General features: G+C 41.3%; 2 protein-coding genes across 6 annotated transcripts; one reads left to right on the top strand and one right to left on the bottom strand.

Annotated features, from left to right (window-relative positions):
- The first annotated feature begins 6 nt into the window (after nt 1-6).
- DNAJC21 (DnaJ heat shock protein family (Hsp40) member C21) lies at nt 7-13,742 on the top strand. 2 transcript variants are annotated; one of them, XM_054185613.1, is made up of 12 exons: nt 7-204; nt 525-618; nt 1,574-1,697; nt 2,587-2,709; nt 5,678-5,982; nt 7,260-7,411; nt 7,773-7,860; nt 8,104-8,262; nt 8,904-8,943; nt 10,908-11,098; nt 11,510-11,582; nt 12,296-13,742. In XM_054185613.1, the coding sequence occupies exons 1-12, from the start codon at nt 108-110 to the stop codon at nt 12,458-12,460; spliced, it is 1,611 nt and encodes a 536-aa protein (XP_054041588.1). In that variant the 5' UTR covers nt 7-107; the 3' UTR covers nt 12,461-13,742. The 2 variants fall into 2 exon arrangements, with proteins under 2 accessions (XP_054041588.1, XP_054041587.1); XM_054185612.1 differs by having other exon boundaries at nt 11,507-11,582.
- On the bottom strand, nt 12,130-27,831 carry AGXT2 (alanine--glyoxylate aminotransferase 2). Of its 4 annotated transcripts, none has more exons than XM_054185614.1 (14): nt 27,707-27,831; nt 26,101-26,186; nt 25,502-25,686; nt 25,079-25,202; nt 24,064-24,158; nt 22,836-22,929; nt 21,661-21,754; nt 20,527-20,627; nt 19,781-19,873; nt 18,842-18,974; nt 18,100-18,188; nt 16,464-16,613; nt 16,008-16,106; nt 12,130-14,489 (listed from the first exon to the last, which is right to left on the bottom strand). In XM_054185614.1, the coding sequence occupies exons 1-14, from the start codon at nt 27,759-27,761 to the stop codon at nt 14,373-14,375; spliced, it is 1,515 nt and encodes a 504-aa protein (XP_054041589.1). In that variant the 5' UTR covers nt 27,762-27,831; the 3' UTR covers nt 12,130-14,372. The 4 variants fall into 4 exon arrangements, with proteins under 4 accessions (XP_054041589.1, XP_054041590.1, XP_054041592.1 ...); XM_054185615.1 differs by lacking the exon at nt 27,707-27,831 and adding an exon at nt 27,303-27,479; XM_054185617.1 differs by lacking the exon at nt 27,707-27,831 and adding an exon at nt 26,392-26,771.
- Nucleotides 27,832-27,961: the final 130 nt, after the last annotated feature.

Below are 27,961 nucleotides of genomic sequence, written 5' to 3'. Positions count from 1 at the left end.
CGCCTCATGGCTGCGCCGCCGCCGCCGGCCCCGCCTCTCCCCGCTGCCTCGGCCGGGCCGCCGGCCGGCCGGCGCTTTCCCCCAGGCGGAGCCGCCGTCCCGCCGCCATGAAGTGTTACTACGAGGTGCTGGGGGTGAAGCGCGACGCCGCCGAGGAGGAGCTGAAGCGGGCCTACCGCCGGCTGGCGCTGCGCTGGCACCCGGGTACGGCCGCCGCGACGCCCGTCCTGCGCCGGCCCGGCCCGGCCGCAGGCCTGAGGAGAGGGCCCGGCCTACCTGCGCCCCGCCGTGCCCCGCCGGCCCCCGCGTGCCGGGGGAGAAGCCTCACAGGCGGCTGCGGCAGGTGCTCGGCCGGCGGTGGTGGCGCCGGGGAGCCTCGCGTCTGCGCCGGGGGCCTGCGGGGAGCCGGGGCAGGAGGCCGCGCCCGGGCAGCGTGTGGGTGCTGGCGGCCGTGGCGGGCGGTTGGGCGGGCGGTTGTGGCGGGCGCGTTGGGTCGTTCACAGCGTCGTTAAATTGTCTTACAGATAAAAACCTCGAGAACGCGGAGGAAGCAGCAGAGCAGTTCAAGTTAATCCAGGCGGCGTACGATGTGCTCAGCGACCCCCAGGAGCGAGCCTGGTGAGCAGCCTTCATCTGGTAGCGGTCTGGAAAAGACTGCTTTAAATTCTGTCTCATCCAGGAACTTTGAATTTGCTGCTGGCTGGGCCTCGCGGCTGGTCAGGGCGGGCCTCGGGGGCAGAAGCAGCCCCTTTGCTTCGGGCTTTGAAAGGGCTGAGAGCCATGCGACCTGCAGCCTCCTGGGGAAGTGGCAGCGGGCGCTGAGGAGGCCTCTGGGCACACGCCAGTGCTGGCCTCCTCTGGGGGCGTCCCGCACCACTGCTGGCCTCCTCTCCTCTCCTCTGGGGACGCACCGGTGCTGGCGTCCATCTCTCCCTCGCCGCGCATGAGGCAGCTTGCAGGTTAGCTCCGGTATCCTGCAGTCACAGCCCTCCCTCCCCCTGAGCTGGGAAGAGGGGGAGCACCGCACTGAGTGCATGCACGTGTTTAATGTGATATTGGTGACTGCGGGTGGTCAGCCTTAATGACATACATAGTGTCGTGTTTCTGTAACAGTACTAATTTGAAATGTGCACACGTATCTCTTAAAAAGAGCTTGCTACTTCACGTGTTCTGAGTGACTTGTTTTTCAAATGGGCTGCAGCCACAAACCACCTGTACTAAGTTTGTCCTTCTTGAAAGTACTGTTTCTCAGTTTTTATACGTTAATGTGTGATTTTGGGGTTTTTGAGTGTGTGTAAGTGTTGGATGATTTAAATAGTGACCTACCCATTCTGAATTGCTGCTTATTGAAGCACCTTGCTAAATGTGTTTGCTACCTTCCTGTTAAGAAATTGCTGCTAAGGGAATATTTATTGAGCCTGTCTTTTTCCTCTCTGAAGACTTTGGATATGAGACTCAAATTTCAGACACTGAGCTAAGCTATACATTGAGGTGATACGTGTACTGTGTTAGCTTACCGGCACTGGGGAGTGTTCTGTGTCTCTACATCCTTGATATTGTGAATTTTTCCTAGGTATGATAATCACAGAGAGGCTCTGCAGAAAGGAGGGGTTGATGGAGACTATCAAGATGATAGTTTAGATCTGCTGCGCTACTTCACTGTTAGCTGTTACTCTGGATACGGAGATGATGAAAAGGTAATGCATTAATTTATCTTTAATGAATCAATTTAAATTTATTGAAAAGTGTTGAAAAGTTATGCATGGAATTGTTGAGCACAGGTGGTAAAAATGCTTCCGCAAATCTTTCTAAGACAAAACTTAGGCTGGATGTTTACGCAAGCTTTAATTCCTGCTTATTGCACAACAGCTACTTATGATTTTGTGATTTCCAACTATACCATACAACTACAGAGCGTGTGTATATTATTTATGTATGTTATATAGTGAAGTGTTCCAATGCTTTGCAATACCATCTGTTTATTCAGAAATATCTTTAGCAAGCTAGAATGCTTCAGGCTAAAGAAAAGCAATATAATACCAGTGCCTGGGGGAATTGTGCTTCCTATAATATAATTCGCTGTTAGATTTTAAGACATTTGTCATAACTTAAAAAGCTCCAGGTGATTAGGAAAACCTTTGCCAGAGAAAACCCTTATCTGTCTTTGGGTTACTATAGTAGGAGTGTGTTAGTAACATCTTCATTTAAAAAGTAAAGAGATCGCTAGGATACTTAATAAGGAATTCTGTATTTGGAACTTCCTCAAAACTTGGTCCTGTGTAACCAGAAACATATCAGTATCCCCAGCATGCTGAAACTTTTTTGGGTTTAGATTTGAATATGACAGCTTCATGTGTGAGAGAGACAGAGACCACATGAAAGAGATGGAAATAAAAGGAATGGGAGAGAATGGGAAATTTGTTAAGAGTCTTGCTACCTAGAGCAATAGCTTACAAGGCCTTTACCCTGATTTTGAGTTGCTGTTGCAGAATTGTAATATTCTCTAAAATACACCACTGTAGTTGAGCATTTGTACATCAATTATTAAGTCACACAAAATGAATCAGAATTTCTTTTTAATTTCAGGGATTCTTTACAGTCTATCGACAAGTTTTTGAAAAGATTGCAAAAGAAGAAATGGAATATATGACCCAGGAAGGTACCGAAGAATTCCCTATGTTTGGGTATTCCCAAAGTGACTATGATACGGTAAGAGCAAGTGTAAATCTGAACTCAAAGTAACATAGTTAAGTCATTATTTTGTCCCATACTGGAATCAAAGGAAAGGCTTCTGCTGATGTCTGAGGTGAATAGAAAACCATGTGTCTTCTGTCTTTTCTTCTACTGTAGACCATTACTGTAAAGGAAGTGCTTGTGTTCTGATTCATAATATTTAGTTGAATTAAAATTGGTATTTCCTGTTGGACTATATTATTATCCAGGCTTTTAGTATAAGTTGTCAGACAAACACTTCACAGGGCTAACCATCAATTATGCCAAGGAAACTTACATTTAGTGTCTTGCCTCATTTAAGAGGATTGCATAGCACTTGCCGCATAACACAGCCTGTAGGAAATGGGAGATGTGTGGTTGACCTGCAATGGGAGCTCCCACTATGACAATCTTGTCCTTTACAATTATTCTGTGGTAAGATTTAATGTCCAAAATACTGCATCCTTTCGTTTGGGAAGCAAGAAAAGAAAATAGGTGGGGAACACTTGAATTCTTGTCCTCTGGTTTGCTAACTATTTGTTGTTCTATCAAACTTATCTTTTTTTTTTTAAGGTAACCAATATTCTTGTGTTGAAATCAAATAGTAAAGTAATAGCACTTTCTCCGTGAATAACTGCACAGTATCAGCGTACTCCAGTGCTGCTCCTAGTCTGTTACTTCTCCCTGTCATATTTAGTGGAATTGTCCTGTATGACTAATTATTTATGAAATTTAAATTGATACGTACCTTAAAAATGAGTAACTTCAATGGTACAAAACTTGGCTGGAGTTGGAAACAAAGTTAAAAATCAAACTAAGAGTGTCAGAATGGGTGTTTGAATGTCAGATAAAATTACAGGATGGTTTAACAAATAGAAGTTTTTTCCAGGGAGAGGATATTTACTGTCTCTGAAACAGCGAAAATCAGTCTACCAATGGAGTTATTTTAAAACATCTTTTGGAAACCACTTGTTTTGAGGCCACAGGATAGATGAGATTATAGACCCAAAATAGCTTTTATGTTGTCATTTAATAACTCCAAAAATGGATGGAATTCTAACACCAGCATGCTTTGACATCTCCATCATCACACTGCTCTGGAAGCAGAATTCTCACTTTTTTTTAAAGGGATCCATGGGGATATTTTATGGGAAATAGCCTCAGTTAAATGGGAAAGTCATTATCCCTGTTATCTTATATCCAGACAAAGAGATTACACTGTCAGAAGATTCCAGCGTTGCCGTGCCCACTTACCTACTCAGTGGGAGTATTGTGGGAAAAGAGTTTTAGAAGGGAGCTACAAAAAGTCTACAGAGACTTCGGAATGTGTGATGTGAACGCTCTCTGGTTCAGTCTACTGAGTTAATTCAAAAGAAGCTTGAGAGGTGGCTCAATAAATGCCAGGCAGACAGGGAAGATATTCTTAAGTCACTTCACAAGACTTCATGGGAGGAGAAGACTTGTAGGTCAATTAGATGCAGAAACAAAAGTGATCAGCTCCAAGTATAAGTAGTAGGCAAAACAAAATCCACCGGGGAGTTCAGCAAGAGCTGCTGCACAGTCTTCTGGAGAACGTCAGAGATGTGCCTGTATTTCAGGTAGTGGCTGAGGAGGAGGAAAGCCTTAGCTCATACAGCTACTGAAGGGGAGGATGATCCCTATCATCAGTTGATGGCCATGCGTCCTTTTTGCACAGAAGATATCCCCTTCTGAAGCAGAAATCTGAGACAGAGAGTCTAGTCTCACTTAGGTTATTGGATTACATATGAATATTTATTGGTTATTACAGACCTGGGTTCTTGTGATAGCAGAGAAAAATTGTAGTGACTTACCTGCCAGAGGCCACAGCCACGAACCTTTGCATGTAGGTATGCCATTAGAAATTAGTGTTGAGATGTTGATAGTTGTAGTCTACGTGAATGCCAGTGGCAGAAGGAGGAGGAGATACTTAAAGCAGAGATATTTAACTGTTAGGTTAAATACTTCTGTGAGGAATTCCAAAATATAAGCAGTAGTGCAAGTAGGAGTAAGTCGTAAAAAGGCAGCTTAATGGGGCAAGTAGTGTAAGAAAGGAGTTTAGGCATATCTTATTTCCTGAATGTACAAAATGCAGAAGTTTAAGAATTACTTGGAGAGGAACAGAGACTGGAAACAAAAAATTATTGTGCCATTTTATTAATCCAGCGTTTACTCGTGAATAGTAAAAGGAAGGAGGAAAAGGAAAGATCATTTACTGTTACTTTTAATGTGAGAGCTAGAGGGCATGATTTTAACCTGCAGTCTTATAATTTGCTACACAACAGGAGTTTTGTTAGCATCTACACATAGCCCCTGTTAAACCGTGCAAGTTACTGCTTGATGATACTGTATACACCAACAATTTACATGTGTTAATAAATACTGAACAAATTTATGAAAGAAAAATCCATCAAGGGCGGTTAATTTCTCTCTTGTTCTGGAAGCAGAGAAAATATAGTGGGAAGAAATAGTATTATGTACATGTGTTTGTTTTATTGCTGTTTTTATGGTAATTGTTGTCTGCTTTTGGAAATGTATGGCTGACCTTTGGTGTAATTTGGTATGGCGGTTTTTAGGCAATAACAGGTGCACATGCCTGCTTGTGGACTGCATATCTGATTCTGGTGGTGCTTTTCAGTTTGACAGGAAAAGTCCAGCAAAGCTAAGTAACTGGGCACTAGCATAAGCACAGTCCAATCCTGCAAGGGACCTTTTCTTAAAAGTTGCAGTTTGGAATGGTTTAGAGAAGGCTGCTGATGCAGCATGGGTTGAAATTTTAAGGATGATATTAGAGGTTTCTCTAAACCTTCGTGTGATTTCTTTATACTCTGGGTAAAAACTGGCCTGTGCAGAAGATACAAAACTGCTATAAAAATGCTGAATTATTTGGTGTGGTTTTTGTCCCCCTTCTAAACAAGTGACCTTTTTAAATACTTTTTTCTTACAGGTAGTCCACCCTTTCTATGCGTATTGGCAGAGTTTCTGTACTCAGAAAAACTTTGCGTGGAAAGAAGAATATGACACAAGACAAGCGTCAAACCGCTGGGAGAAAAGAGCTATGGAAAAAGAGAACAAGAAAACGAGAGATAAAGCAAGGAAAGAGAGGAATGAACTGGTCCGTCAGCTAGTAGCCTTTATTCGTAAAAGGGATAAAAGAGTACAGGCTCATAGAAAGCTTGTAGAAGAACAAAATGCGGAAAAAACTAGGAAAGCAGAGGAATTTCGGAAGCAGCAGAAGCTCAAACAAGCCAAGTATGTAAATGTGGAACAAATCTTTTCCTTTAAACTTGGAAAAACTATCCATGGGGATACCATATAGAGTTAGACTCTAATAGTAACTCTACTCGCTCTCTTAAACATCCTTGAAAATTTCATATTTTAGTTTTGGCCTCAAGTCTGACCTTTTTAAAACTTGAGTCCCTTTGCGTTGTACCGACATGTAGAGATCTAAGATAACTAGGGAATAGTTATCTGTGTGCTGCAGGTAACTGGCTTAGTAGCATCCAGTGTGCTTTGAATTACCTGGGGAAGTAAGATTTAATAGTTATTGTTACTTTAAAGAAAAAAGTGTGTGTGTTGAGGAGAACAGCACTATGGCAAGCTGGACTTAGATCAGCTTCATCTGTCTTGGAAAGATACCTGCTAAAAAGAAAGTGGGGGAAAATTAATTTAGCTTTCCTTTTCCTTTTAACTCTTCGGAAAGGACCCTTTCGTTGGAATAAGTGCGTTTCTTTGATGCTTCATTTTTCCCAAAATTAAGTAGAAGGAAGAGGCGATCTCCGGAGTGTAAGCACAATTTATTCTTCCAACTAGAAGAGCTTTTTGCCTGAAAAAGGGAAGAGGTAGCTTAAATACTTCAAAAGACTGCACTTGCAAAACAATTGCATATTTATTAAAATTATATAGCAATAGCTAAAATATATGTGAAATGCATTATGTAGAATTTATTTTTTTATACATACTTTTTTTTTCCCCCCGCGAAGGGAGGATGAAGCAGAGTTAGGCATTTACTGACAAATGGCTTGATAAGTCTGAGTCCAGGAACCAGCTGGGGCAAAATTCTGCTGTTTGATAGCTTGGGCCACACTTAGATTTGGAAAACTGGGCTGGCACATTCCCATAGCACAGAGTCAAGGAGTAACGTCCTTGTGGCTTTTGTGGTCCTGTATTGTTTGTGGGTTTGGATCTTGCAACAGGTAAAAGCAGCTGTACTGCTTTGAGGATTGAGCTGACTTCCCTGCTGTTGCCTTGATATTGACCATGCTGCACAGCATTTCTTGCCTGAAATTCAGGCAGGATCCACCTACCTTAATACCTCTCTACTTGCAGCACAGATGTGCCCACTGACATCACAAATTAACTGCTCAAATTTCCAGGCCCTACAAACAATTGTTTACTCCATCATAATATGTTCAGGACTTCCCTCCTAAGATATCAGAGAAGAACAAGTTATCTTTTAAATAATACTGTTTCTGTAATTCCCATCTCATGGATGCAGTGTAAAAGTTACTGAATTATTCTACTTAAAGGCTTGCTGAGCAGTATAAAGAGCAGAGCTGGATAACTATGTCAGATCTGGAGAGAGAGTTGCAAGAGATGGAGGCACAATATGAAAAGGAATTTGGAGATGGATCAGATGATGAAGATGAGTTAGAGGAACAGGAGACAAAAGGCATCGAAGGTATGGGGTGTGGGGGAGTGATCTAGAGTGAGTCGTGGCAGTCTGAGTATTGCCTCACTGCACTTAAAGCCCCAGATTCACAGTTCTGACTGTGGTGCAGCTCCCCGCCTCCAGCTGAGGCGTGCCAGGATAGACTCTCTCTCTCTCTGGTGTTCTCCATTGAACATGAGAAGACATGGAGCTGCTGCTGTTAATTTACCCTAATGTATGATTTGGTGAGATGGTCTTAATCTGTCTGCATGTCAGTAATACTAAAGAAATTGAATGTCAGTGTGGTGACTATTTGCTGGGGCTTTAAGAGCAGCTTACTCAAAAATCGCTCATCTGACTTTGTCTCTCTGATCCCCACTGATCTCTTCAGACAAACTGAATGATGAGACTGAAGAAGCTGAATTTGTTGATGGTCTGTACTGCCCTGCTTGTGACAAATTGTTAAAAACTGAGAAAGCGTAAGTGCTTGTGGTTGGGGATTTGGGGGTGGGCGTGTTAGGTTTTTAACTTTTTTAAAAATGTGTTTTAAAGACTTCTTGACTTCACATAATGGTCAGTGCCGTCTTTCCAGTAGAGACATTGTCAGGGCAGAATTTTCCGTACTTAGTAGTGATGGGTAACAGGCCTGTTATTACTTTATATGCAAATATAACAATGTTTGCTCAGAGCTACCTGCAGTAACAATTTGCTGGTCTTCACAGCATGAAAAATCACGAAAAATCAAAGAAGCATCGAGAGATGGTGGCACTCCTACGACAGCAACTGGAACAAGAAGAAGGGAAGTTTCCTGTGTCTTTGGGTGATGTAAATGGAATACATACCAAAGAGGAGGAAGAAACAGAAGACATGCCCAAACAGAAGTACTTTAAATTGGTTTTAAATTTATTGTGACTAATGATTTAATAAGTCTTGGAGGCCCTGGGAGGGAGCTTCTGATGACTTATAGTTGTGATGGAACTCACAGAATTGTGCAATTTAAAATATTTCTTAGCATCATAGTTCCAGTAAAATGCACACATTAGTATGACTGGATTCAAATGTTGTAGGATAATAGTCTCATATTTTCTCTGCTTCTTAAAGTTACACATTAAGGAAAAGTAGTGATTGTTATTTTTCAAACAGGGGAACTTTGACAGGGACAGTGTTTATTGATTTGGTACTTTTTTGGTGCTTTTTGTCAGTTGGATGCTAGCATACATAGAAAATGAGTGTGCTGAAAATCAGAATTGATGAAGTTGCACAACTTCATTTTTTGAATGGCCAAAGCATGATACCAGCTATCTCACTCTGAGCAGAATAAATGTTTGACTACATGCAATGAGTAGTTTAGGAGAACTGTTGTTTTCATTTCGGGCATGAGTAGTTTTCTGTTTGTGACTACTGTCACCGTAATATCATGTGAAAAGGATAAGCAAAAATATAACTTGACACCTTTTTAGAAATTGTACTCGCTTATGTTTTTTCTTGAAAAAAAGGTAATTTTAAATTCGTATCTTTACAGACTCTCGAAGAAGCAGAGGAAGAAACAGAAAACAATGATGGTATGTAGTCATATAATAATATTCAGGGAACTTTACAACCCAGTTTTATTATCTTCTAACTTAACTTTTTTTGTCCTGAAAAATAAGAGAGAATTTGGAATTCTACAGAGCTTGAAGATTATCTTCAGATATTTTTAATTCTTCTTTGACTGCAAAGTAATTTTTATTACACTTTATTATAATAATCTTTTATGATAATAATCTCATAGGCCTCATTTTGTTCTGTTTGTGCAGATCCTAATAAACATGGTGCTGGCTCTGAAAACACTACAGTCTGAAGTGTAAGGAAAACAGACGGAAACAGGCAGATAGGGAGAATACAAGGAGTTGATCAGAAAGACCAGCAATGGCCTTAGTGCATTAGCAGCTCAATTGGCAGTCATTTTCTGCTGTGGTTGCTAGAGTCGGTGTAATGTATTGTTTCTTAATCTCTAACTTGGGGGGCAAAAAAGCTAACACATTATTGGCATCCTAGTGACACTGTAGTTGTTGGAACGAACACATCCGTTCCACCTTTCATGTGGATTGTAAACACAAGTAACGCCAATCTGTTGTACTCCAGGATCTGAGTCAGTGCATGATGTAACTGATCGGTGCTGACAGCAACAAGGTGACATTCAAGAACTGCAAGCTGTTTCAGGCTTGAGTGGCAGGAGCACCCTAGTGAGCAGACTGTTCTGTCTGCCTTCCTCAAGCTTGATCCTTTTCAAGTCTTACCTCTTCTCTGCTTACTACCTCAATCCTAGCCTTGTCCCAGTGAGTTGTCTGTACCAGGTCCTGCCTCATCCATCCTTTGCCAAGGTGGTCTTCTGCCTTCCCCAAACCTAACCCCCCTAGTCTCCTATTGCGTGTTCACATTCTCTGCCCTCTCCCATACTGTCAGTATCTCTCATCCTCAAGAAAAGTATCCTGAGACCTTCAGGCAACTGAATTTTTCTTGCTTCTCTTTAGCTGATACTGCATAGTCCAAGTCAGTATTCGCTTGACCTTCTTGTTTCTGTGCAGGCCATCAGGCTCCTGTTCATTTCTTGCCTCCTCAGTTTGAAATCAGAAGGTCTTGTTCTCACTGTATAGGTTGCATATAGGTTGTATATAGGCACTGCGTCTCTTCCATTGGTTTGGTCACAAAGTCTTCTGCAGCCCAGACAGTAGGTGCCACTCTTGCGTAGCGTGAGCTGGAATCTTGTGCAGAGAGATTCTTCTGGAAACATCACCTCTGTCCTCTACCAAACTTTACAGAGTGCAGGGGATCACTATGGGTTTTGTTTTGTTTTCCTGACAGTAGATAGATTAGCCAGTTTTTTTCAGGTACCTGAGACTCTGCAAAAGATACTAGAGGTGACAGAGTTGCATTACTGTAGTGTTAGGTCAAATTTATTATCCGGCTTTTGGGAGCTGAGCTGTTTTGCTTCAGACATGCTCAGGAGTTGATCTTTTGACGAACTGCATGTATCAAGTCTATGCTGTGTTCTGGTACATGGAAAAGGCTGCCAGCATTTCTAATGTTAGGGAGGGAAAATACAGTGTGTCTGTCTGACTTCAGTCAGCTCTGTTATTTTGGCTTATGCATCCTAACGCAGGTGTCTGGCACAAAAAACTTTAGCCTAAATAATTAACATTTTGCAAAATTGTAAGTAAGGCACTGTTAACAATGTGAAATGGTAGCCAGAACAGAACAAGCCCTGTGTATAATTAAAAGATACCTTCATTCTTCTCTTCCATAGTTCTAGAAGCTGTTTTATTGGTGTTTCTTGCCTTCATCACAGGTGGCCTCACCTTTCAAAACAGGAAAACTAAGGTTTTACCTGTTACAGGCTCACTGAAAACACACAGTAAAATTAAGAGGGTCCATGGCTTTCTGTTCTGCCCACCCACCCGTGTTTGAGGTAAATGAGGTATAAGACTATAAACATAATCACTAATGAACTTAAAGTAGTTAACTTGCATTTCTTCTGTTTGGACAGACTTATGAGGACTCTTTTGATAAAAGTGCTGATGAAGAAACAGTTGAGCAAAAGGAGGTGTCCTGCGTGGACAAGGATGCTGGATCGGCAGAGGAGTTGGTAAATGATGGCCCGAGATGTACTGCGTCAGAGGACACAAGCGCTACAGAAGATGTCAGCCAAGTGAACGAAGCGAAAACTGAAGTGAAAAGGTGCGCTGACCTGCAATATCGCAGTCACTGTCTCATTCTGTGTCACATTTGATACTGTCAAACACGTCTAGATTTACTCACCGATGTGAACTGGGGGCTACTCCACTAAATCAGAGTTAAATAAATGTGATACTAAACAAGGAGTGTTGGGATCTACTTTGGAAGTGGCGTTTGACTGCAGATCCCTGCCACATCAGTTATCAGTAGCAGATCTGTCATGTAGCTGAATCTTAAGGTCAACAACTGATCGTATAACATTGCTTTATTTTTTTGCTGGAAGCACTTGCATTGTGTTGTGTGAAGGCAGAACGGGGGAAGCCGCAGAGATACTGATGATTTGAAACCATCAGAAGCCCTTAAATGTTGAATGCTGCTGTGCACTGATCTTGGTTTCTCTTTGTTTACCAGCAGTACGAAGCCTAAAGGGAAAAAAGCCAAGGACGCAAAAAAGCCTGCTAAGGCATCTTCAGAGCAACCAACAACGGTATGTCAAATTACTTACACTATTTAAAAGCTGGTGGTCGTGTTATTACAAAGAAGGTTGGTTGGTTGATCACCTCCGATCCACAAATTCTGTTTCAGTGTTTTTGCTTATTTTTTAATGATAAAGCTATTTCTATCCCTGTGATTTTATTAGAAGCTAGGAGACTGAAACATCAGCTCTTGTCCTTGCAGAGAAGAGCAGGACTAAATTTGACTTCTAATAGAGTTGGTAAAGCTCTGTACCCAAGGCAGTTCAAACCAACTGCCTGGAATTAAACAACTGAAGACAGAGCTGCTGACGTCAGACAGGTGACAGGCAGCACCATTTGCATCTTTCCCAATATCGATGCTTCCCAGAAAGCGCAAAATCTTGCAATAACTAGAGCTAAGACACATGAAATTCACTAAATCTCAGAGCCCAAAGTCTTGTGTGTATAGTCAAGTCAGATCAAAAGTATTCTTTATCTGGAATTCTATTTGCAAGGCGTCTTTTGTTGTTCTTGGTTCTGCTTAGTACTCTTTGAAATTTCAAGAAGCTATACTTGTGATTTTTTAAAAACATAACAATATTTAATTGTTAATCAGTAATGGAATATCTGCGATAGAAACAAACAGCTTATTCACACTTCATTGTCTAAGAGAAGCTGCATGCAAGAAATTGGTGTATTACGTTTATTGCATATGTGAAGCATTTTGGTTTTTCCCTCCTTGTAGAATGAAGTTCCCATCCACTGTGTAACCTGCAGCTCTGCATTTCCATCCCGAAATAAACTGTTTGAGCACCTAAAAGCCACAGGACATGCAAAAGCAACACAAGCGCCAGCTGTAAATGGAGCTGTGAACACCAGAAACAAAAAAGAGAAACGTAAAAACAGGTAGAACTTTGCTACAGTGACAGTCTTGAGAACCATACATGAAAACTCTCCTGAAACTGAAAGGTGCACACTACCTGTGTTTGGGGATAAATGGGAGAATTTTGGGGAAAAAAAAAAAAAAGAAGATGCAACAAAAGGAGTAATACCTTGTGAAGGAATCTGTGCTTTCTTTTGGTTTTATGAGCATTTAATGACTGGCTTAGACCTACTGTCTCAGCAGCTTTCACAGTGGTGATGGGGAAATAGTAATTCAAAGCTACTCCACCTTGTAGTCCTGTAGGAACTTGCACAGCGAAAATAAGTTATTTTAACGCTTGCATTGCTGCTATTCTTTTGAGAGGGCTTAGCATAGGCTGAGTGTAGCCATTAGAGGGGCCTGTGCTGCTTTGATCATCTATTAAAGATCAAACATCACCGAGACATGGAAAAGCACTGGCTTTTCTTCTGCCATTTCCAAGGGTCTTTTTTTCTTTTGATTTCTCATGAAAAACAACATAGGAATTTGTATTGTACCTCTGTTTAAATGCATAATCTACCTGATCTTGAACAGCACTTTAAAACAAAAAGTTGGGATAACACTTGATTTTGCAGTGGAAGTGGATTTTACGCAGGACTTGTCAATGCACTTGGAGAAGGCCGTGCCCAGTCAAGGCTGTGCTATGTTGTTTAGGAAACCCCTAGAGTATAAATTTCCAGAAGCACTCACTGATTTTGCGTTAACCAAGTTTCTCTAAAGTTTCAGCTCGTCTCAAATGCTAAAATTTGAATGACAGTGAAATGATAAATGTACAATTCTTGCTGACCATCCACACCACCATTTTTTTGATTGGAGGTAATTAACTAAAACATTAAAAAAAGTGATTATGTAAGAAAGAAACACGGCATCTTACTTCACCAGCCAGAGTTTGCATCTTTGCTAAATGACTAATGGGTGTGCTGCGCAATCCCAAAAACAGCAGGAGGAAAAGAAAAGCATGTTTTGGAGATGATGACGACTGGATTAGAGCCCCCTGATAAAAATAATCACTGTAATTAGAAACTTTTCAACTTCTGTGTGCAGATTTATTTTTTTTCATGCTGTAATTACAGTGTATCCTTGTAGTAAGGGTAAACAGTTTTAACTCTGAAACCTCCAGTGATGTTCTGCTCAGGCAGAGATCGACTATGCTTATGTAAGTGAAATCTCACAGACTTAACCCTGCAGTGCTAGTTGTGACTGAAGTGGTTTGGTTTTTTTTTCTTATTTAAATAAAACCAAATACTTTATAATTTGTGTGTTTTACAAATGCATGTATGCGTTGGATATAAATGGCAAGGTTCTGGTAGCAGGGGTGGGTGCAGGAGCAGTGGTGACCGCTGCGGAAGGCAGCCAGGGACTCGGCCATTGGGGAGCGGGTGCTGCTTCTGTGAAAACGCGTTTCAGAGCCCACAGTAAACACTGTGGTGGAAGGACCTGGGCCAGAGCAGCAGGAAGCACTTCACAGCACCGCTGGTAACAGCCCACAGCGGACTCTGGATGCTATAAAGTCCAAACACTATGTACTTCCCCAAAACAACTTTTATTAATTTGCTGTCACTCTTTCTAAAAATTACCAGTTTTGTTATGAGTTTCACAGATGCAAGATGAATGTGTCTGCCTCTTCATCTGATACCCAGTTAATCCCATCAGGGTTTTTTATGCTAAGGCTACAATAGGTGTGCAGCTTATCCATGACACCACTGTAGAACTCCACTGTATGTTTACAAAACAGATTAGAGCATATTCTTTATTAAACGCTGAATCTCTCCAATTGCTCTTGTGATACTGAACAAGCATTTAATCTTCAGACGATGATTTTCTCATCTAGTGTTGATTAGTGTGGAGTCTGCATGGCAAGTATCAGGGGTTCTGTGTGCATCTCACGCAAGGGAACAAATCACGTCTGTTTTGCAGCTGCTCTTTCCGCGTGTCTCTGTAAAGCGGTATGAAATGCTTCCACAGCAAAGTCGACATCCTTTTTAGTAATGCACATAGGAGGTTTAATTCTAAATGTCTTGAAGAGAGAGGAAAAAAAAAAAAAAATCCTTAAAATTGTATGGAAAGCATACAGCTTCTAGCAGCCCATCTCGGTCAGCACTCACCTTCTGCCCAAAAAAATCTAACCAAAAGTGTGAAAAATAGTATTACAGGAGAACAGCAGAGCAGGGACTGAGGCTTCTGATAAACGCACGCTGAAGTGGGGCAGTTTTGACTCGACTGCATCCAATGCCCTGCTCCACTCTCGTCACAAACCAGCTGCCTCCAAAGGAGACCTGGCCAGAGCAGGCTGTGTTTGCAGCTCTGTTACTCCAGATAGAGCTGGTGTAAAACCTTAGATGGTTTGTACTAAGAAAGGTGTATCTTCGTGTATTGTTCCCTCTGGCAGCTTTGCCACAGGGAAAAGTAGTATCTATGGAGAGTGGTAACCTCTTGCATTGCATCAGCTGATTTGCTGTTATATGCTTTTTTTAAGGCTTCTAAGAGAATGTCTTATCAAAGAATCACAATACTAACTTTCAGTGAGGGAATTCTAGCCTGAATGCATGTTGATCAGGAAGGGATATATGCAGTTTAACTTGTCAAGAACTTAGGTTCTTAAATCCAAATGTTCGATCTACAATATGTTTCCAAGAATATTTAACTTCCTTAAGAATCTTAAACTTTCAGTTTAAATTTTTTTGTCACATCACAGGACTTTATGCAGCAAGAGTGGAATAATGGTCTTTCGCTACAGCCCCAACTGAAGCAAACACTCACAGATACACAGCAGTTTTGTGAGACAGAATCAGATTTTACTACACTCTGAGCTGCAGCCTGTTAGGTTCTGTGTGTTCTGGTCTGTGACTTGTGGAAGAACCCATGAGGTGACAGCTGCAGTGGCCTATTGATTTTAGCCATCCTTTATCTATCACATACAGAAGCTGCTTCCTCTGTGTCTGCAGGCTTTGCTGACCCGAGCAGCCCACAGGCAATTCCCCGCTGTTAACTGGCATGCTGTAAGAAGCCCGTGACACAGTGCCCGGGGTACAGCATGGTGCATCTTCAATTGGGTGGGCTGACGGCCATTCACATGCAATTCTCACTTTTGTGCTCCTTTGCTGAGCTTGCTATTAATGACTTTTTTTTTTTATTAGCATCCAGGTGGAATGTTACCAGCTCTCCAGAATGAAAAAAATACCAAAACTACACTTGTTCTGTGCCGACAGGTCAGGTGATAACCTGAACAGTAGCAAAGACTTACCAGACCTGAATATTGCTGATTTCTTCTAATTTACACACATTGTAGAACATTTCTTTTCTAGGGGAGGTTGTTCCTCTGAAGGAAAACTGCAAGCTTAGAGCTAGTTCAGCATACTTGAAAAGAAACAAATAGCTCCTGCACAATTTGTAAATTAAGCAAAATTAAGCAAAGCTGATTCCTAAGAGTCTACGTTTTCTAGTTTATTTACTGAAGTCAATTTAGGTTGAGGGAAATGGGATGCAGTTCCTAAAGAGAGAAAATAAGCTTTATGTATAACCAGAGGTTCGGTACCTGACTGTAGAGTCCTCCTCGTCCGATCAGAACCCCCATGTCTTTACAGTCTTCCCAGATCTGACTGATCTCTTCAGCTGGAAGAGGCTGGCGACTGTCCTAAGGAAAGTGAACGTCAAACTTCACATAGATGCTCTACATTAGTTCTATGAAAAAAGATGTGTATTCCTGTCTGCCTAAGAAATCCCACACCCATCTCCAGCTGAAAACATTAGCTGCATAATTTATGTGCATTATAAGATGCTTTTATGCAATTAAGGTACACAAGTCACTGCCTACTCAAAGCTTGTGAAATATTTGAAGTGCTGGAATGTTTTGGCTCAAATTAAACTAGCGCAATGTTTTCTTACTTCACTATCTGTTTTTTAATAGAAATCTTCCTATTTCAACAGAAATAAAATGTGATAAAACTTTCAATGACACTGTAAACTGAAAGGAATAAAGTAAATCACTAACCTTATCTGTCACCATTTCTACTCCAATCATAAGTCCCTTGCCACGGACATCTCCAACAATCTCAAATTTATCCCGTAGTTTAGCCAACTCCAGTAGCATGTATGTTCCCACATCATCACTGTTTTTTTGCAGACCATCTTCTTCAATAGCCTGGTGAAAATGAGGCACAAGTGACAGTGTTGCAGGAAAAGCTTCCAGTACAGTTGGTTAATCCCTATTCAGCTTGATGACACATTACGTTTATCTCACTTCCTTGCAGACTATGTTCCTTCGCTACTACGGTCCTTACATTTGTCTTCTCTCACAATCCTCTACTGGCATCAGAGTACAACTGAACATAATATTTTAATGTTGCTGTGGCCTTTTTCACATTTTACTTATTATTCCATAAATGTAATCCAGTAATTCACATGTAGTCATAGCTGAAAAATACCTGAGCAGCAAACTGACTTTCAAAATCTTACCAGAAATATTTTAATTCTTTATCCCGTATCAGGAGAAGAATATCATTTGACAAGGTGCACCTATGCATATTAGGCAGTCTTTTAGGAAACAACGTGAGTGTTTTAATTTTTTTTTCCTACTCTGCTGTCCTTAATCAAAGTTCTGACATGCAGGCAGCTATCAGCAGTGATACAAACAAACTGTTTTATGAACTTCGTATTTGCGTTAAGAACATTCACATGAAAAAAAACAAGAAATACCATTACAGGAGTTAAAGTGGGTGCCCTTTCCCTTTCCTTTTCCTTTTCCCTTTTATTCTTCCTGATGCTGATAACCTCCTTGGACTTTTTTCAGATCCAGGATCCAAGTTACTTCAGAGCCAAAAACCCCCAAAACATGGGCTCAGGCTTTCTTATTTGTAAACTGATTTTTCAAACTGTTTTTATTTATATGATCAGCTGTCTTATAAAATAGATTAAGAAAACCTCAAAACACTCAGGGAAGTAACATGAGTAGAAACAGCTTCTGCTGTAATGAAGCGCGATTAAAGGAAAAATGGTCTGTCCATGATCAAGACAAATTAAAATGTGATCTACTGCCCCACTGACTGATTTTCTGATGGATAATAGGTGAAATACGTTGCAAATTCTTCTATTGTCTTTTTCATGAGGGTTTGGGTTGTTTGTTTGTTTTTTACAAAAAGGAATTCTGACCTTAAAAATATTTTTAACTATACAGTTGTTAAGGCTTTTTAGGCATAACATAAAAGCTGTGGAGTTAAAAAAATTTTGTTAAGCACATGTGCCAGAGAACAAATTTGGTTTAGCTCAGGATTTGCCTAGTTGATGAGGGTTAGCTAAGGCTTTTGAGAAAGTGCTTTCCTACGTTTCTATTAACAAAGTAAAGAATGTAAGGGAGACAATGAAAGATTATTCTGAAAACATTAGTGGACAACTATTCATGTTAAAGGGATGAAAATTTTGCAATGTAACTAACCAGGAATTTGTTTTTTCCTACACATAAGGCACACTGGCCATGTATGCATAATACATGCGTATGTTCATGCATTTTATACAGTTTTTTAAAAAATTGCCCACATATAACTTTACAGTAAGAATAAACATAAACATTTTTCATCTTTTGCTACAAGAAAGAGTGTGGAATACATAAATTTATATAACATTCTCCCTACATCAAGAACTGCAGCTCCAACTACACAGGCCAAAGGGCTTCCTCCAAATGTATTAAAGTGAAGGTTTTGAGCCAAGGAACTTGCAATCTCTAAAAGAAAAAGAACATTGATTACTCTTACAGTTGCCTTATGTTAGGTAACAGTACGTATCTGCTTAAACTTAACAGTTAAGTAAAATTTGCTGTGCTTCAGCCCGGATTATACTGGAGGCAATGCAAGTAATTATGTGCAAAATATGACTATTTCCCAAAATTATAGTGTCTGGCAGATGCTAAACCCAGACTTTTTCAAAAAAGTCACATTTCTAACATATGCTGTCAGTTGTCCCCTTAAACAGACATCTACAAATTTTCCTCACTGGATTCAGACAGTCATTTGTACATTATCAAGTGGTCGGCTAACATGCTGCCTTACATACTCACAGTATATTGATTAGTAAAATGGTGAATTTAGTGAGGACTTTCAGGATCTATTACCAGCTCTACCAATGACTCACATGGTCATTCCTGCTTCAGTTACACAACTAACCCCATTTAAATAAAGCTTTGCACTGGTATTGCACAGCACTTGGTAAAACAAGTGAGTAATGAGAATGCAATTCATTTGTTAGAAGACAGATGGAGATGAAGATCATTAATGAAGCGCAGCTGTTTCAACAAACATCTCTCCAGTAAAGTAATTATCATACAGTATATTTTGTAATTGCTCTATTTTAATCCTTAGCAGAACAGAACACTTATACCTTTTGTTGTAACAACAGCTGCCATTGGAAAGCCATTGCCAATTCCTTTTGCCAAAGTAACAATGTCAGGGACTACATCATGTGTTTGAAATCCCCAGAAATGGCTGCCTGTCCGTCCAAATCCGGTCTGTACCTTTCAAAAGAAAAATCCAGAGAAATGCCCATCACTTCCTTACATTTTCCAATACGGATTGCTTTTCTTGTCTTTCTATGTTACTGATTTGCATTTCATTACAACTACATCTGGAGTCAACTTGTATTAGGATCCTTATTCAGATGGCTTTGCTATTTATTGTAATTGGGGTTTTTTTTGCATGTGAAAGATAATATGTCACCGTGTCTTAGGCATGGTGAGACGCACAAATAAGCTGCAGCTTCCATTTCAAAAGGGAGAGGAAACGCAGTTGCTTATCACATTTCAAAATTGCAACCTCATGATTGTTGATTTCTACTACTGCAATGCTTGAGGTATATATTTCTGTCACTTTGAAGCATTTGCTACTATTTCAGAATAGCTTTAGCTAAGCAAATTCTATTTATAAAATATATTCACGCAGGCATGGCAATCAATGCCCTTCTAGAATTTAATGTATGCAACAACACTCATAAGAGCAACTGTTATTGGGACACGTCACACCACAGCTGGCATTTATTAGCTGCGTATTTGTGTAAATTTACTGCTCCCAAAAGGTAAGGACTGATGTCTGCTACTAATGTTACCTGCATCTAAAATCACAATACCACATAGCAGAATAAAAACAGTAAAAACTAGGAGGGTCCTATGCTTGGAAAGATGCATTGTGTTAAACTGAAGCTATGAAATGTATAGCATTTAATTTAGATTATTTCCAGTCTTCCAGTTTGCATTCACTTGAATTCTTTTAAGATGACTTTCAGAGGTACCCCAAACTCTAGATCTCTTACGTCAAAAAAACTCACTTCATCTGAAATACAAACGCCCCCTCTTTCCCGTACTAGCTGATAAGCTTCCTTTAAGAAATTTCTTGGGTACTGAACAGCTCCATTAACACCCTGCCAAGACAAAAAAGACAATGTCTTCAGGAACAGACAAGGAAACAGGAGTTCTACTATGAGACTATCCTACGATGAAAAAATACCAGCAGCCCTCAGGTAAGCAAGGCTGTTGTCTCAAGTTTCTGGCTTCAGCAGCAAAACTGCTTCAGAAAGTTACTGCTCAGGTCGCTCATTCCCATTCCACAGATTCCATGTTCCCATTGCACCAAAGAATGAATCCTGTGGCTACCACTTGCTGGACAGCTGCTAAAAACACAGTGGACAAGGTGGCTGCGAAGAGGTGGAAGGGGAATTGAGTTAAAGTTTACAGAAATAGTAAAGAAAAAAATAATATGAAATTTGGAAGAAGGTATTAGAAACCAAACAACAGCATGCTCCATACTTGCCATTTAAATGCAGAAGAGTGCATGTTCAATCATGATTCTCTGTTTAATTTAACTTCATGAGCAAAATTCTAGCTCCATTGAAATCAATGACAATAGCGGAAATTTTAAGACGGTACATCCATTCTTTCAAATATTTAAGGTGTTTAAGGCATTAAATATAATATAAATCAGCAAAAGTATGTTTAGGATGTAGCTAAAGAATATCAGATTTGAGCGTTTCAAACAGATTGTGCTAGCTTAATTGAGAAATGGCAAGCCACCTACTTGAATTGGTTCAGCGATAAATCCAGCTATTGCCTTTGGCACTGAGGTATTCAGCGTATCTTGGAACTGTTCAATGTACTGGTCGTTTGCCTGACATACACCTGTTTACAGGGGAAAGAGTTTAAAGGGAATTTACTTAAAATGACAAAAAACTAGCTTCAAAACATTAAATTACACATCTAAGCAACAAGTATCATCTGACTGCGTGGTAAACATCACCTCTCAAATACACAATAGTAGGCCAAACATTAAAGGAGAGAGTCCCTTATTTTCTCTTAAACCATTTACGCTCTAAGGAATGCCACTTCCAAAAGAGCAAGGCAAAGGTGCCAGACAATAAGATGATACACATTATACAGGTCAGTAAGCTGTAGGTTAGAGAAAATGTTTGTGAATCACCTACATCAGCAGAAGGAATAAGCAGACACTTTCTCAGGGGTTAATAAGCATCAGCATGAGAGATCAGGAATTGTTAGGTTAGTGCAGGTATGAGGATTCTGGAGAATACAGCTGCCAATCTGAATACTGAAATGAAGAACAGAGCAATTAGTATAGCTAATGCTCCCATTCACTAGGGAGAGCAAAGCTAAAAAACCATTGTTTTGTATGCATGTGAATTAAAATACTGAAGAGTGCCTCTTAAAACAGTGGCAAAAAATTACTGTAATTGCTGTTAACAGGAAAGCTGTAGAGGCGCTTTCACATTGTGCTGCGTATGGAATGTTTTGCTTCATAGAAGACTTTTTGCTTATCACTGGGTTCAGGTTGTCCTCACTATTCATATTATTCCAAAACAAAAGCTGAAGAGCTGTCAAAACTTCAGACTGGTGCAGAAAGCACCAATCACTATTTCTGTGCTAAACTGAGTTCCACAGCTTCCAGAGCTGATCATGACAAAAGCTGGAAGTAAAGGTTGGGATTTTAAGAAGAAACCCAAGAACATGAGTTGTCACCTACCCAAAACTTTTCTCAGCAGGAAACATGTGCCTGAGGTTCTCTGCAATATTTTCTTTGGTTGCCCTCGCAAATCCTAACCAGAGGTCTACCTTTCTTGAGGAGGTAAATACAACCTATTTCCACAGCCCTCTAGTATTCTCTAATCTAAAAGCCGAACAGTTTTTGTCATTGACTAACCTTCTGAACAGCTGCATTTTCGAACAGTTTGCACTGGAGAATCTCTACAATTGCTGCCTCCCCATGGACCACGAAAAACATCTGGTAACATTGTCTGTCAAGCATAACAGAAAGAGCTACAGATTTGATGACACCTTCCTAAGAGATGTTTTAACCATACTTAGGGATAACTAAAGAAAAAAACTAAAAAAGAGTCCTTTAGAGTCTAAGGGCATACCTAGTTCAAGCAACTGGTCTGAAGAACACTTGTGGAATAATACCAAATGTAGCCCTCAAGGAATAGTAGCACAGAAACAGAAGTTTTGGAAACAACAAGTTTTGACTATTCACTCAATTGTTGATTTCCTTTGTTTAGTTCTTTAAATTAGTCAGCAGTTTTGGTTATCTAAGAGTAATAGCAACATTTTTAGAGCTGCCAATAGCACTTCAATAATCCAAAGCATGATAAAAATCTGCAAAATACAGGAAGGCAGGCAGATCTAGCAGAGTAATTTCAGCCTGAAAATGAGGAACTCCAGCCTTCTAATCCTGACTGCTGATGAAACGCTGCGTGACTTCAGGCAACTCATTTATTGAGCCAGGCTGGGAGTCTGCTATAAAGGAGCCTTCTTACAGGCAGTGCTGTGGCTGAGCTATCACCAGCACAGATCAGAGTAGCCAAGGGCAGTTTCTAGCAGACAGAGAGGCTCTCCCATCCCCTCAAGGGCAGAGAGACAACATATTGCCATTCATCCTCAATGTATCTTTTCAACAGTATGTCTCCTGTCTTGCTGAAATGAGGGACACAGGGGCTTTTTTCATTCCAGGGGATATCTACTTCAGACCAGCTGAAAGCAGCTTTGCACAGGCTTGCCAAAACAAAGTTGAGAAAAGGGGCTCTAAGCATTGTTATTTTGGACCTTACATAGACTTCCATGCAAGCGCCAAGCATGAATAAAGCACTGTAAATCATGATCATTCCTGTTACGGCTGTCCTAACTCCAAATGAGCACAAGTAACTATACAGAAAAGGAACCGGGACTTTGTCTCTTGTTCTTACACAGCAGAAACAGCTCTACTGCAATTTAGTTAGTAACCATAGAGCACTCTGAGCATAGAAAATGCACTAATTGTTGAATTATTAAAATAAACTGTTAGCTACCCACATTACTAAAAAAATAAAATAAAAATCTCACTGTTGAACAGCCAAAGCCATTGGCAACACCATGCTTATAAAGACCAATAGATGTCAATCCCAGGGTGTAAGGGCTGCCTCCATGGTATGCTCCCCTGTGCAAACAAACAAAGCACATGAACATCACTCATTTCCAAAAAGAGACTGTAGCAATATTATTTCCAAGAAGGCATGCTTCTGAGCTACAAATTATTGTGGAAAATGTGCATTGTTACACTCAAGACAAGAACTGATTCCTACTGCCATTCTTTGCTCTGGTTTTGGAAGATCCATAACTGCCCATCTGCATTGATTTCCTGAAATCTCAAATATTAAAACTGTGAGGTAATGTTTGCTAGGAGAATAGAACAATGACTGGAACCAACAGCAATTCAGACAGTGCCTCATGAAGTTCTGCTGTAGCACCTGAGCCCTACAGAGCAAACATCTCAGTTCTTTGAATCTTGGGAACTACTGCTCTCTCCAACAGATGCTGCCAATCATTAAACTACATGGTGTTTTGCTGCCAGTTTTATATATAAATCAAAAGTTCATTAATGAGAATACACAAGCTAGGTGGGCACCCAATGTTCCGCTGAACAGAATAACAGAAAAATACAGCTCTTCATAACAAGGCCTTTTATTCTAATATTTGAGGCTGCCTGGGATGCACAGTAAAGAGAACTGCTTACAGTGGTGCTTACACAGCCCTCACCCTTGCGCCACCTCTGTTGTTATGCCAGAAGAGCTGTTTGTGTACCTGTGCAGTGAACTATGGTTCAGGGATCTGGCAGAAAAATAAGGCTGCAAAATAAACAAAACAAAAAAATCATTCTGCTAGGTTAGCTTTTAGCCAGAGCAGCTCTCCGCTGTGGTTCACTGCACCGCTGTTCCAGAGGTATCTTTGTACCCTCACAAAGGGGTGCACTGCAGGACTGGAATGAAGGAAGAAAGTAGCAATTGCCAAAGCCTGAATGCAGATCCACCAAAGCTTACCCTAAACACACAGATGAGACCCTTTTCTAAGTAACAAAAGCAAAAATTGCAGGTTGTGGTTTTTATGCAAACTATCCTAATATACTGTATCAAATATTCAAGTCCTGTTTTACACCCCTTTGGCAAATAAAATAATTTTATAGCATTCTCCTCAGCAGATCTGGGGTTAAAGAGTTCTCTACTATTTCTTGGTTTAGGCATACAGAGACTGATCACATACACAAACGAGTTTTGTGAAGATCTATCACCATTACCTGAAAGAGATGATGTCGAAGTTACGAGTATACAGCCTTGCCATGAACATAGCCAAATCGTTGGCTTCTGACCCGCTGTTGGTTAGATAAACCACCTATGGGAGGATGCTTAGGATCAGTACAGTGCACAACCACCACCTAGTTCAGCATCAGACCATGTTACTTAATGACATTAGGAGTTATAACCTATCACTACCACAAGGTGACTTCACTGCAATAAACTTAATGTTGCCCATACGCTACAGATGAGAACCAAAATTAAGCTGATCTACTTAGGGGGAATACAAAAAATTTTTAAGAGTCGGAGTCTTCAAGTTTTCCTAAGATGGAACAGCGATTCAAAGAAAAATTAAAGTGTCTGGTTCAAACTGAGCATGACTGACTGAATAGAAATAACCTTCACATAGGTAAAAAGGTCTGTACAGAGTCCCCGCATGTTAGTTACCAGGAGTGACATACACAGACACAAGCCTGGAACACAAGAGGTAAGCAGAGCTTGCTTATTGGGAGCAAATGAGAATTAAGGGTATATCCTGAATGCAAGTTCCGAGATCTGAAAACAGCTCAAATTCTAGGGTCACTGCTTTTAAAGTTAATTTTCAGAAGTAACTGAGATATTCCCCTGCTTGAACTATGCAGATGCTTCACATTTTTTAATTTTTTTTTAAACTCTCCTTCCATTTTTAAGATTGCGACAGCTTCAGTCTTCTGCTAACCCAATTTCATTTAATGACCAGTTTATTTTACCTGAAAGCAAACACAATATTTTTCCTACTGTTTCTGGGCACATGAAATGTGACACTTATGTGGTTTATTTATTTAAATCTCAGTACACCTCCCTACACAAAGGCCTTGAGGGTCATCATGCTCTCTTTATCTGACAGTTTATAGTCCCCATACAGGTTTTCTCTCCAGAGATATTGTGGCTCTCATTTAATAAATATTTTTCTATTAGATATTTCTCATAAATAGACAGCCCTTTCTCCAGCCACTGCTCCTGTCAGAAGCAAAGTACCTTAAGTGGATCTGGAAGAAGAGCAGTTAGCTTTTCAGCATACTCTTGGATTGACGGGTGCATGTAGATATTAGTGGTATGCCACAGGCGAGCAAGCTGTTTCTGGGTAGCCATAGTTACCTTCCTGCATGTAGCACAAGAAGAGACAAAGAAATTCAATTCAACACAGATGTGCACACACACATGCACACACCTACCTGTTACTAATTCTGAAAATGCAGACATTTGCCAGAGAGTTGAACAAATAGACAAAATTAATGAACTATTCAAAATGTAGTGGAAATTGACCTTAGTATAAGACATATATTTAGTGAATTATATTCTGGTTTTAGGCTCACAGTGCCACAGACTAACAAAGAACAAAACCAACATATCTGTATCTCCCTGTATTTTATAGTATAAATTAAACAGTAACAAACTTACGGGTGACAGTGACCAACACTGACGGTGACAATTCCAGCAAAGAGATCAAGGTATCTTCTTCCTTCATAATCAAACAACCACTGCATATGTCCTTGATGCAGCAACAATGGCTTCTTGTAATACAGTCGCAGTGAAGGAGAAATATTTTGTTCACGAATCTTCTGCATATGTTCATATGGATAGGACTGAACGGAATAAAAAAGTCAGTATCTGTTTAGACTTCCTAAAGATCCAGACTAATGGTGCTGTAGTGGGTCACGTAGATTACAGAGCTGTCTAGAGCAGTTTTTCACAGAACTAAGATTTTAACAAATTCTGGCACATAAAGTGTTTTACAAACCTCTGAAACTCAGAAATAAGACCGCTGTTCTGCTCTTACCTCTTCCTTAAAGTTTTGCAAATCAACAATTTAGCAGCAAGTTACAGAACTGTCATACAGGTACATCTATGGTTTATATCGTAGTTGTAACAGAATTGGGTTTTGCCCAAATTAGCAAATTTTATAATCATATTTAATGCACTATTTATAGCAGATGAGCCTGTCACTCAGATGTAGCAATGCAGTCTTACTTAAATGCAGTGTAATACATATGACTTACTTTGTATTTTTCAGGTACAAAATCGCAAGGAGGCATTTTTACTTGTGTGGAGACAGAGCTTTTCCATTTCTGCTGCCTAAAAGCAACTGCAAAATAGTAAAAGAATTATCAAACACATATCAAAGCGCACAACAGAAAGAGTTTCTCAATAAGCTTGTTTAGAGAACACACAAGCTACGGTCAAAGTCTTAGGTTTTGGTGGTTTTTTTTGTCTGACAGATTTTCTTGGGAGAAAAAATAATTAAGTAACATCTTTGTAAAGGCAAAATATATAGAAATACATATGTATACGTGAGTCGGAAGCCCAGGGTGACTGCAGCACAGTGCTCTCAAGGACCAGGATAGACTCAACAGATGTGAACAAGGTGGGCAAAGCAGGGTCCACTGAGAGTGCCCCACTCAGTGGGGCAGGTCGAGGGCGTACCCAGGGAGTCCAGTCAGGAGCAGCAGCAGATGGGGCCAGAGACAGGGCTGGAGACAAGGCTAGAACACAGGTCCAAGGTCCACCCAGGGCCAGAGGCTGGACTGGTGGCAAGGCTATACTCCGGGCACAGCTGAGGCAGGGACTGAAGGCTTGGGGCTGAGCTGAAACAGGGCTCCTGGGCAGTGGGCACGGGCAGAGGCCCCCGGTGAGGCTGCTCAGGGCAGCCAAGGCGTGCCCTGGGCCTTGGCAACTCTCACTGCCACCTTCCGTCCTCTTTACAAAATCCTAAAATAATCACACTGTCCTACCTTTCACTTAACTGCAAGTGTGATTAAACACGTATCAGAAAAAGTTATCACAGAATCACAGAATTGTGAAGGCTGGAAGGGACCTTAAAGATCATCTAGTTCCAACCCCCTGCCCTGGGCAGGGACACCTCCCACCAGACCAGGCTGCTCAAAGCCCCATCCAGCCTGGCCTTGAACACCTCCAGGGATGGGGCATCCACAGCTTCTCTGGGCAACCTGGGCCAGTGCCTCACCACCTTCACGGTGAAGAACTTCATAACGTCCAATCTGAATCGACCCGTCTCTAGTTTTAATCATTTAATTACATTCTCCTGCTGCATCCCTAACACTGCATGCTGAGAACTCCACGTTTATTTTTAAGTGTCTACAGTTTTAAACAATTTCTAAAACACATTACAATGTAAATGAATTAAGAATAAAGTTTCTTGGAATAAATTACATATACTGTCACTTCCGTTACAACCACTTACAGCACTAATGTGGTAATTAATCATCGATGAGAGTCCAGTCTCAAAAATGCTGATTGAAAACTGTAGAGTCTGAGAACTTCTGCCTTTGTGACCTCTTTCAAAGGGACCTAAAGCTACGCCGAAAGCGCTTCTTTCCCCGGCGCTGCGCCAAACCTCCTCTGAGGGCGGCCATTGAGGGAGACACGCCGAGCCCCCCGGGCCTCTCCCGTCCCACCCGCCCAGCCCAGGCCTGCGGGGCCTTTGGGCAGACGCCGGCGGGGTGACGTCTCCGCGGCGGGACGAGCCCCCTCAGCCCCTCACGGCGCGGCGGGGCGCCTGCCCGGCCCCGCCGGGACCCGGAGGGCCGCTCCCGCCGCCTCAGGAACAGCCGAGCCGCCTCCCGTTCACCACCCCGCCTGCCTTACCGCTGCCGAGCCAGCGGCTGCTCCCGCAGAGCAGCGACCCCAGGGCCCTCGCCATGTCGGCCGGTAGCGGGGCAGCGCCGGGCGGAGGCGGCACCGCCCCGCCCCCGCCGGGACCGTCCGCACGTGCCGGCGGGCGCGGCCGTTACTGGCGGCCGTTACTGGCGGCCGTTGGCTCCAGCGGCGCCGAGCGGCCATGGCTGTTACCCCCGGCCGGCAGGGGAGTGCTGGCGACCTGGTGCTGGTCCTGCACTTGGG

Source organism: Rissa tridactyla, chromosome Z (genome assembly GCF_028500815.1).
Source record: "Rissa tridactyla isolate bRisTri1 chromosome Z, bRisTri1.patW.cur.20221130, whole genome shotgun sequence".
Taxonomy (NCBI): Eukaryota; Metazoa; Chordata; class Aves; order Charadriiformes; family Laridae; genus Rissa; species Rissa tridactyla.
This window is presented reverse-complemented; position numbering and strand designations above follow the sequence as displayed.